General features: G+C 36.4%; 2 protein-coding genes across 2 annotated transcripts in view; both read right to left on the reverse strand.

Annotated features, from left to right (window-relative positions):
- The window catches only part of LOC107100119 (ATP-binding cassette sub-family G member 2-like), a 35,922-nt gene extending 32,477 nt beyond the window's left edge, over positions 1-3,445 (reverse strand). Inside the window, exon 1 of the mRNA XM_015398486.1 lies at positions 3,136-3,445. The gene's annotated coding sequence lies outside the window, so the exon portion shown is untranslated. The remainder of the gene's footprint in view (positions 1-3,135) is intronic.
- A 6,531-nt stretch (positions 3,446-9,976) lies between these two features.
- The window catches only part of LOC107100114 (protein phosphatase 1K, mitochondrial-like), a 9,082-nt gene continuing 7,387 nt past the window's right edge, over positions 9,977-11,671 (reverse strand). Inside the window, exons 3-5 of the mRNA XM_015398483.1 lie at positions 11,363-11,507; positions 11,104-11,238; positions 9,977-10,649 (exon numbers count right to left, since the gene is read on the reverse strand). Of these exons, the coding sequence (XP_015253969.1) occupies positions 10,518-10,649; positions 11,104-11,238; positions 11,363-11,507 (412 nt within the window). The 3' untranslated portion in view covers positions 9,977-10,517. The remainder of the gene's footprint in view (positions 10,650-11,103; positions 11,239-11,362; positions 11,508-11,671) is intronic.

Raw genomic sequence — 11,671 nt, forward strand, 5'->3', positions numbered from 1 at the left:
ACCTCAAACGTTGTGGGCGGGACTAAGTTCGGAATGGCACCCAGGCTAGGAAGCTGCAGGACAGTGGCACAGATGTTGTCTACCCCTGCATACGCTGCGCTTAGGCTAATGCTTAGCATATCACCCACCATCTATAGCTGCTGTAATCCTGATAACAGTCTGCCGCTTTAGGAAAGCTCAGTCACACTGTTAATAAAGACACCACCAAGGCAAAGATTGGTGCAAATATATTGTCAATACCACCAGATTATGGCATTCAGCCCCAATGTAGAGCATTTGGTGAAACAGGCATACCAGTCTTAAAGGTGGCCCTATTGAAATGGGTATGCTGGTGGCATATGCCACCTTAAAAGGAGCCAGGCCAGATACCAGTATTTGCTTTCGCTGTCACACTTCTTGAGTAGAAGTCTTTTTTGTTGTTTTTTTTTTTGTTATTTTGGGTTCCTGTACTTTAGAAATGGTTACCATTTTGAAGACGTGCAGTTGTCGCCATTTTTGCCTCCTCCCCTCTGACTTTAACAGAGCTAAATAAGGGCTGTAGTGATAAAGATGTGATCTCCTGGATGAGTCCGTCTACCACCACCACTCCCGTTTTTTCTTTTCATCTGTTTAAATTTTTTTTTTTAGATTGGCACAATGTGTTGCTGCTTTTACCTACATTTTTGTTTTCAGATTGATTTCAGATTATTTAACAAACATAAAATTACTCAAAGCAGCATAAAAATTATGTAATTAGTTTTATTTTTATTATTTTTAAAGGAAAATGCTATGGTTAGGATTCTCTTTATTGGTGATGTGTGAGTCTGTTAAACCATAATAAAACCTGCCTGCTACATGTCAAAACTAATGTTTTTCCAAGTAGTTTATCTAATTAGGACAGCTCTTCTGTCAGGATGTAGTGTTGTCATGTTCATTATGTACATAACAGAGATTTGGGAATGAAATAGGGGCACAGACAGACTGGATCTTTCTTAAAGAGTTCTCTGTGTTTTTATCTGGAACAATGAGTAATAGTTTGATAAGCTGGATCCCCAAATGAACAAAAAGCATGATCTAATGACAAGGATGTGGCAGACTGGGTGTATAAAAATATTTTATAACTGTGATTGGGGTAAACTTCAGCGAGAAGCGAGCCTGGTAAGTAAGTGCAGCCTTCAGTATCTATAAACAACTTCTCTGGTCTGAGTAAGATTACAGTTTCTATCAAAATCTGTTGTCCTGTCTCATGGTTATTTAATAAATATAGATTATGAAGTGTTATTTAAAGAGTTTATTCAGAGTGATCTCTTCTGAGGAGAGAAACGGGGAGAGGAAGGTTAAAGGTGTAAACGCAGAGCTTTTTGCTTTACATTTTGCAAAGAAAATCGAAAAGAACTGTTGCAAAAACTCTTAATCATGTCACTGACTCTGCAACACACTGATAAAACTAATCCAAAACACTGCATATTTGCACCATACATATTTAATGCTCTGAACTTCCATATAAATGCGTTTTTTGCACCATGTTTTTTCACGTACACCATTTGCATTTGATCACTGCTGCACATTAAGAAAAAAAATGTTATAAAGGCTGAACAAAAGGCTGTAAATAACTAAATTTCGTTTTGTATACACTCTGTAGAAACAAAATGACAATAAAAGTTGTTTACGTCTAAGTCTAAAAAAACCCCCTGACACCTATCGATTAGAAAAGATTTTAAATTTTAAGAAAAATCTTCATTATAGATATCTGACTTGAGTTTGGCCTGCGAAATTAAAATACAATACAATAAAAATACAGTAAAACGCAGCTAATCGATTTTAAAATGGGAAATTACATTTGGACATAGAGCCAGCTTGGTTTTTATGGAGGACCAGCTCTACCATATTTAAAAATAAATACAGAAATAATTAAATGCTCAATAAATACATAAGCATACAATTAATTGCTCCCAAAAATACAATAAACAATTAAATTATACTGTGAGACATAAATGGATATATATCTCTTTTAATTAGCTTCTTTATTTTTTCAACTTTGTAATAATTACCTTATTTATTTATTGTCCGTTATAATCTTCAACTTTATTTATTAATTACTTGTTTTCTTTAAGTATTTATGTGCATGTTATAATATTTTGTCTGTTTTATTCTTTATTTGTATTTTTTTTACCCTATTTATTTCTGCCTCATTTTTACATTTCTGTATGCATTTCTGATTCATTATGCAAACATTATGCTGCGTTTTAGAGTCAACTTCTGTCCATTGGTTGGTTAGCATTTCACTGCAGGCAGAAATAAATAATATTGAAGAAATAAATAGGGTAAAAAAATACAAAGGAGGAATTTAAAAAAACTAAAATATTATCACATGCACATAAATAAATAAGATAAATATTAAAGAAGCTAATTAAGAGACATATACATGTATGTCTCACAGGGCAATTAATTGTATGCATATTTATTAATTGAGCATTTATTTATTTCTGCATTTATTTTTAACCCTTTATAGGGCAAGTTACAATTTTTGATCACCTGCATACCCCTTACAAATGGAGTCCCACTCTGTCCCTCAGTGAGGTCTAGAAGCCCAAGATCTATATCCAGCCATTCAGCAAACATGCTGCTACATGGTTTTACATCTTATTTTGGCATTTGACCAATCAGATGAGCCCTTGAATGATATATTTCCTACTGTAATTTAAGTTGAAAAAAAGAAAAAAGGTAAAAAGCTAATTAAAAAGTTAAAAAGTCAATAAGCCCAGTTAACAATTATATTTAGCTTATAAACTAAAAAATGTAGGTGCCAGTATCAGCATTAATGCCTCTAAGGTTATGTTGTACCAAACAAAAAAAAAAAGTTTATATCTCAGAGTGTTTTTCATGAATTTCTTATAAAAGCATTTTTGTTATTTTTCAAAATATATACGGGCAAGTTGGTGTTTCTTGTTATTACTTTGACATACATTTTTGCGATTTCACTGAGTTCCCTATAAAGGGTTAAATATGGTACAGCTGGTCCTCCATAGAATTTGACACTTTACATAAGAAAATTCCTTCTTAAAACCTTCTTTTTGTATTTACTCTGTTTATCTTATCCAATTTTAAACGTGTTACCAAAAAATGTGTAGCATTAGAAAATTTCAAAAGGGTTACTTGATGCTTTCCAGATCAGTGTGGCAGTAAATTGAAGTCCTCAGGTCTCAGCACGTGTCTGAAGCCCCGCCCAGCTGCAGCTCCTTCTAATGGATGATTAAATCTCCTCCAGAAAACATCTGGATACACATCCTGGATAAAGTTGCATGCTTAAAAATAATTATATACAGGAGAAAAATCTAAATTTGGCTGAAAACGAATGTATCCTAAACACCTAACTGTAGTTTTCAAAGAGAATCTATAAAAGCAATGCAGCAGACAGAGCAGAGCGCCAAGCAGAGGTGGTTGATCTGTTTTCTCCGGGTAGCAGAGAGAGGAGGCGGGTCTGCAGCTGCAGCTTTCACCCTACACTCTGCAGGAAGTCCATGAAATACTCGCATCCTGTTTCTTCATTTACTCTGTTTTACTGAACAGTTTCCTTGTTCTCACAGTTACAGCGATCCTCCACATATCTGTTCATGATTCAGCTTTAGATTTACTTTCTTTTTCTCTATTTTTTCTTGTCAGGATGCAGATAAACAATGATCTGCTTAACAGAGAACTTTTTTAACAGATTAAAATTAATACAGAAAAATAGAGAAACGTGTTATGTGTAGGTTTTGTATTATTGTTTGTATTATAAACTAACTAATAAAAGGCTAAACCATTAGAACGCCGCAGTTCTTTGTCATGCTGTGCTGCTTTGGCTCCCTCTGGCGGTAAAAATGTGTCATTCCATGTCAGATTTTCGCCGGTAGAAAAACTTGGGTTATGTGAGTTGATATGACTTTAATAATGATATAAAACTCATTAGCTGGTAATCTGCTACACCTCTCTAAAAAACAAGATACATTTCCAATTTATTGTTAGCAATCTTTTCGGAAAGTAATATTCTGTTATGTTCAGTTTATTTGTGGAGCAACAATTATTAACCCTTATATTATGTTGAAAAAAAATAACATTCATTATGTTGCGGGTCATTTTGACCCGCACTGTGTAAATACAAGCAAAATAGTCAAGAAAACAGGTTAAACCAATAACCAATTTATTTTAGATTACTTAAACATTTAGTCAAGTGACAAACCATACAGTTTTAAAGGTAAATTTCAAAAAACAAAATTTGTGAAGAGGGAACATTTTAAACCTAAATAAAGTGTGTGAATTAAAAAATCTATTCTCAAATTTCCTTACAAAATAAAAAGATCAATTTTACATACAGGTAAATAAATATTTTATTTAATCATATAGAAAGGTTTGGGGAGTGACAGACATTCCAGTTCAGTTATACTTATAAGTCAAATTTAGTTTTTCATTCAGAGTAGTGGAAAAAAGAAAATGCTCTTCATAACCTAAGGAATAGTTTTGAATTATGCACTTTGGAACAATGCCTCCACCTTAAAATGTTTATAGCAAGAGTAATCAGAGGATTGCATTCATTTGTTAAAAAAAAATATATTTAATAATAACACACACACACACACACACACACACACACATACATATATATATATATATATATATATATACATATATATGTGTGTGTATGTATGTATTATTATATTTTTTTTTGGACGTGTATAGTACAGATATCGGCCTATAGAGGGCGGCAGTGCATCTTACTTTGGAAAAAAATTCAGCTGGTGATTTTTCAAACGACTTTTTTTTAACCAGCGCAAAGAACCAAGTAATACTGTACAATTGCAAATATCTGTTTTTAATATGAGCAACTTTTTTTTTTTTTTTTACATTTTTTATCTTGTGACACTAGTGTTCTTTATTTCAGAGGGATGGGGGTAAAATATGTGGTTACGTTCTTATACAGGGGTTCTCATAAATTCAAACTGAGGGACTCCCATGGCCCAAGCCCCCCAATCTGCATGGTGAGACGTCCTAGAATAATGTTTTATTTTATGCTGCTGCCTTTAGTAAAGAGGTAAAAAATCATAATAAGCTAAAAATCCTTCATTAGCAATGATAGTGTAGGTAAGGAATTACTTTCTGTATGCAACCATGACAGCAGCTGATGCGAAGCTGAGTAGGTCCTGCATAGATACCACGGGGACTTTAGTTGGCTTTGATATTTACTGAGCTTTATTATCCAAATTTTGTTAGATGTAGAACTGATGTGTGAGACAGATATGTGAATTTGAAATTTATGACAACATGTGAAAAAACTTGTCCCTTATTTTATCAATATGTGACGCAATATTTGACTGCAAAATAAAGGACGGTTGGCATTTAATGGGTTGGCTTGCAACCCTGATATGGACGGCTGCATCAATAGCCTCAGTATATTGGACATCCTCTCTTCCTCTACACTACGCACAACAACTCCAACTAGTCCATTTTAAAGACAGTGGCAAACACTGTAACATGATTCCCCGTTAAAAAAACAAACAACAGATTAGGGCTGTGTGAACTTAAAGTCGTAGGGAAGCGGCTGTTCCAATGGTTGCAGTTCCGAATTCTCCTGAGTGGTGCACAATTTTACACGAGTAATTAAACTGAATGTGAATGGCCGGTTTGTCAGAAGCATCTTGCTAACCAGTTAGCAACTTAGTGCTAGTAGGGTCCCAATGGGAAATTCCATTGGGACCAAGTAGCACTAAATTGGTGACTTAGAAACGACACTGTCAAGGAACGCTATGGACAGCGGAAACAAGCAAGAGGAGGAGAGTTTAGTGTCGGAGGTCGTGGATGAGTCTCCTCCGTCATACTTTTTTTATTTAGAGGAAGAAAGCGGGGACGAAGTTGTTGTGGAAGAGGACGCCAGGGCGGCAGAAGCTTGGTGTGTAGAAGGCTTACAGCCTTACATGTTTGACTGAAAAAATTTGATTGACAGATGACCGTTGATATATGATTGGCCGAATTTAGGTGAACAAGCTGACGTATAACTAACTGGCCTGAATAAGACAAAAAAAAAAAAGAAAGATTTTAAGACATAATTTTTTTACAAGTATACATTTTCTAAATTTTGGGACAATATCGTTTGATAAAGAGAACATTTATATCACAGAATGATTTGACATTTAAATATGATTTCCCTACGACTTTAAGGTGGAAAGTGATGACTGGTTAACATCATGTCTTAAAATACCACCTTAAAGCTCTGAAATACGAACTGCTTCTACCAAAACAAGACTACCTCCTCACACACACTCTGACATACCGACTTACAGGGCAGCAAATCCTGAAGGTCACCCCCTAGAGGCTTCCTAAAGGTGCTGTTATGGTGGAGGGGGTGTGTCTTGTTGCTCATTCAAATGCCACCTCGTGGTCATATGACAGAATTCAGTCAAGCTTGGTGGTTTCTATATTTACTTTCCAACTTCTGAACCCCCCACTGGGTTTGAGAATGCTGCAACGTGATTGGACGTCTGAGAAGGAGGGTCTGCATTTAGTCAACCAGGAGAAAGTTCATGACAAACTTATCTCTGAATCAGATTTCTATAGCCAGCACCACCTTAATGTTTGGACATAACAACAGAAATGCATGGATGCTATATAAGTCTTACAGGACACCATGGTTCTCATACGTTTTTACAACATATCCACACGTGCTTACTGCAGAAGGTATAAAGTCCACCACTGTAAGTACGTAACAGAGTCGTTGCATTAATGTCAAAGACACAGTCCTCCTCTTTCAATCCACCCTCTTGGTACATATTGGGGTACTTTGTACCAGACAAAGACAGAGGCAATGTTGTATAGTGTATTATAGAAATATAACAACCCTTTATACAGTCTGCTAATATTTATGACAACATTTAAGTCTCTTCAAGTTCCTCATCAGACTTTAGGTGTGTGTTTTGGAGAGTCTACAAGAAAAAAACCTCAACAGTATCAGTTCTCATTGTTCATTATTTAGCTAAATAGCAAACAAGCATATTGATCGGATAAAAAACAAAAAATATATATTGGTTTTTTTTTGTGTGTCTTGTGTTTATAATGTAAATCAGAATGACAGTGTTGGTAAATAACAACATTGTAAGCATATTTTAACATAATAAGCACATTTTAACTTTTTTGGCCTACATATAGAGTCTTAGTGATGGTTTAAGCTCTTTAGTTGGTTTTTGTCTTCCTTTCCCACTGCCTAACCAGCTCTAAATTAATCAAATAAAGAGAGTCAAATCCTTATTTAAATTTTCAATAGATAACAGGGAAAGATGTAATACTTTTTGGGTCGTTATAACCCACCATAGCCAGCCATTGTTTATCTTATCTGCTCACTTAGCTTTACCAATATTTGCTTGTTTGCTTTAAGAGCCATATTTTAACTTGGAGCATAGCTACTAGTGTATAAGTGCAAAACAAATGTTACCTTTTATCCAGAACATTACCTCCAAAATGATGCGTTAAACTTCCCCCTGTGTAACTATTGTTCCTGCTCTCCCTACTGTATTTTTTTTTACTTAGGATAACCAAAGTTATTTATATTTTCTGATGCCATAATGAATGAATTTAATAATTATTTTTTATTTCACCCAATTAATAATAAAAAAAAATAACGCATGACACATGTTGTGAATTGTTGCCAATTCATATCATCTCAAGGCACTTTGTAAAGTCAATTTAATCAAACCCTACAAGTCTTGCCCAACATTTGGTAGCAGTTGTACCATTTAGGAAGTATCACAAAGCCAAAGTGTTTTGGTGCAAACTGAGGGACTTGTGAAAATGTTAAAATGTGGATTACTTTTTCTACAAAAAAATAAGTCCTGGAACAAATTGGGCTAAAAGGCATCGTTTATAAGAAGAAGCCATTCATTTTAAATACATAAAAAAATCCACATTACCTATGCAAGAGATTTGAGGGACAGATACCAGCTGGTTTTGTTAGATGGCCGCTCACACTGAGCCTGGTTCTGATTGAGGGTACTTCCTGTTGAGTGGGAGTGAATGGGAGTTTTTCTCTCCACTGTCACTACAAGCATGCTTGGTGTGAGGGATTGCTCTTGAGTAAATGAGTCGATGCGATCAGCAGTTTTTTTTCCTTAGATAGAAAACTTTGAATCGATCTGACTGTATGATCTGGTTGAATTGTCTCTGTAAAGTGCCGTCTAAACTTGTAAATACATATATACATACATATATTATCCATATTCAGGTCACAGCTTGTTCGTTAATATCTGTAACTGCCTTGCGTGCAGAATAGTCAAATTACAGTAAGTATCTTTTGAGCACATCCTCTTTCACAGGGAACCAAAGATTCCCAGCCAATGTGCAGCCTCTTCTGAAGGCATCTGTTGATTACTGTTTGCAGTGCCTGTGATTTTATTAATGTAATTGTTTTCCTCCTGTTTGTGTGGGTTGTGTTTTTGTGTGTTTTCCCTCCACCACCAGGTGGCGCCTGGTTCTCGTTGGCCCTCTCAAATACCTGCGGATGGTTACCTCATTACCGGAGGACTCTTAAGCTGCTGACTGCCACTACCTCGACGCCAGTGTGTTTGCCAGTTTTGGGTACTCTAGCCAAGCTGAGTTTTGCTGAGTCAAACTGAGTTTTTGCCAACCTGAGCCTAACCTTGTTGTTTTTGTCTTTGCCTCTCGGCAGGAAGTCATCCTGCACACTGGATGTTTTGGACCTTCTCCCCCCGGAAGGATCGTCTGAGCTTCAAACTGAGCTGGGGATTCAAACTGGAGGTTCGGATCTACTTTTCCCCAAGGGATTGTTTGAGCTACATTTTGAACAGGGGATTCATCTCCACAAGAAACTGTTCAAGTACCATAGGAAATCCAAGTGGCAGTCAGCTCCTACATTCCTCAAGGAAACACCTCAACCTGGGTAAACCCTGTCCGCCCTCCAGGGAACAAGTCTATTACTGGAACAACCCACACCGACTGGATTCAGAGAACAACACCTTTTTCTGGAAATGTGAGTCCTGTTGCCTTAATTCCCTTTGCAATCGAAGCTCAAATTTCCCACTGAGCCTGAACTAACCGCAGGAACTTCCCTTCACTTTTCAGTTCCGGTTCGCCAGTGTTCAGAGCAGCACTGGACCCATCCCTACCAGTTCTCAATAAACCTGTTAAACCTTCCCCTGGCCTCTCTGTTTGGTTTTCTGCATGTGGGTCAGATCTTTGCATTAAATCATGACACTGGCTCCATAAAGGAGAAGTACCTTGATTAGTTTTGAGGCAATGAAAGGTTTAGTGGTAGAGCAGGTACCCCATGGCAATAAACTCCCAACAAAGCACCAAGGTGTCACATCTTTTCTGCCTTCCTTCTTTCTCTCAGCCCTTTGATTACTTCCAACAACCACCAATATAAACAAACCTTTGTTTGTATCCAGATGTAACTTAACTGACTAAAGTCTCTCCATGCTTCCCTGCACAAGCCTTGACATCTGAATGACCCTGTTTGGCTAAAACACTGATCAGGTAAGTGAACAAACCTTAAAGTGGGTGTCATGTTTACAGTATACAATAACAGAGTTCTTGACAGAAAGCTTCAGTCCATCACTGATGGTGAAAAGCAAAGCAGAGACATTTAATTTCTTTCCAGATCCAGGAAGATCCTTTTCACCAAGCCAATGGAAAACCATCCTTTTGCTCACATTCTGTATTCATGGTAAAAGAGCAGGAAACTAACCCTTCTGACACTAGTTAGTCCTGGTCAGGCCTGAAAGCAACTAAAAGATCATATTAGATACTTTTTTTTAAAAACTACACTAAAGTCATTTTTACAGGAAGATATAATAGAGGACAAAATAACAGTTCAGTCTACCTGCACTGGTATAACTTCTAAAGAAACATTCAGAGTCTGACTGATTACAACCTGAGCTTAATGCCGTCACCTTAAACATCAAAACAGCATAAAGAAAATAAAGCAACGCAGCAACAGTTTTGTTTTACTGTTTAATTTGTGGAGCTTTATCATTGTAGAGAGCTCAGGGTTAGTATTCATTTAAGGTAGATATCATGGTTAACATCTACAGGTGGTCAATGAGTAGAAGATCAAAACCATAATGTAACTCATAATTTAAACAAAGGGTTTGGTATTGATTAAAATAACCTGCTTTTTTATTCCTGAATTATTTTGAGGGGTAAAAATGTTTGCCTTCATCTTGATAATTGCTGGAAACTCCATGCCAGCTCTCAGGAAAAATATTAATATACTAAAAAGGTTTCTCTGAAGGCTCAATATTTAATGATACAAAGCTGATATATGGAACAACACTTCATTAAATCTTTATATTTATACATATATATATATACACATTTTATTATTTTACACTCTATTTACAGAATTGACTACTGAGTTGGGAAGGGACATGATAACGCTGGTGGGTGGCAGTTTGGATGGATTTATGTGTGGCAATATTTATAATTTAGGAAAATCGGGGTTACTTAAAGTGACATTAAGATGATTGTCTGAGTTGATGTTTTATGTATGTTTTTGTCTATGCCCATCTGCCACTCGAAGCAAAGTTCCTGCTCATGCTGTAGATTTTGGTTGAGCTTTTATGTTTCCCCCAGGCTCCAAATGGGATGATGACGATGGTGGCGTTGTCCTCCGAGCCATACTGCAGAGCCTGAAACAGAATTTTATCCACTTATTTGGGTTGGATGACGTTCGTTTCTCACAGAAATGCTGATAATATCCTGGACTGATCAAGTTTCAAATTTGTCATTTATTAATAAACAAAGTTCAGATGCAAAGAGCCCAAAAAGAAAAGAATATTTAAACCCTAGAAATGTACAAATGCTTAAAGATTTAGAGTTAAAGGGGTTAAATATGTTTCAATGACTGTAATTGTTTTGCGGTGTTAAAGGGGTCAGTTTACTGGATGTATCTACGATGTAGCAGACCATCTCTGGTTTCTGAGAACAACACAGGTTGAAGCTCAGTTATACTCAAATTATCTCTAATTTTCTTAGATTAATGTTTTCTCTACAGTCCTTTGCAAATATATACCAAAATAAATGGATTTTGCATTGCACGTCTTTAGCATTATTGCCTATTACTTTGCTTTATTAATGATCTACCTGCTGAGAAATGATCTCTGCTGCTTCAGTGGGATCTTGACACTGGTTGATGACATCACAGATCTCCTGATCACTCAAAAGGAAGTTAATACCATCTGTGGTCAAAGCCAGGAAGGAGTCATTTGCATGTTGGACCTGCAGACATGGAGGATGTCTATGTGACATGATTATCCAGAGCAAATAACCTAACCTGCTAGCTGTCAGAAGTCTACAGATCCAAACTGACTGGGAAATGATGTTAAGTTTGGACAGGACTCACCGAGAGTCGACGTGTTTCCGGTTCTGCGATTACGCCGCTGGATTTAAGGTGGAAGTCTCCGATACTGCGCGTCATGGCGAGCCGCCCGTTAACGTTTGCTTGACCGACGCTGTTCCATGACAGGAAACCACCAAACCTTTGGATCCTGAACATAAAAATCAAATAGGATCAGTTATAAGCCAAGCAAAACTATGAGGAATTTAAATATACAAATCACTGGTTGTGTGTTAATTTAGTTCATTTTGTGTTTTAAGAATATATTAGAATACTTTCTAGAATTGACAAGATGGTTCTGACAAACCCATCAGC

Source organism: Cyprinodon variegatus, unplaced genomic scaffold (genome assembly GCF_000732505.1).
Source record: "Cyprinodon variegatus isolate N-32 unplaced genomic scaffold, C_variegatus-1.0 Scaffold937, whole genome shotgun sequence".
NCBI lineage: Eukaryota > Metazoa > Chordata > Actinopteri > Cyprinodontiformes > Cyprinodontidae > Cyprinodon > Cyprinodon variegatus.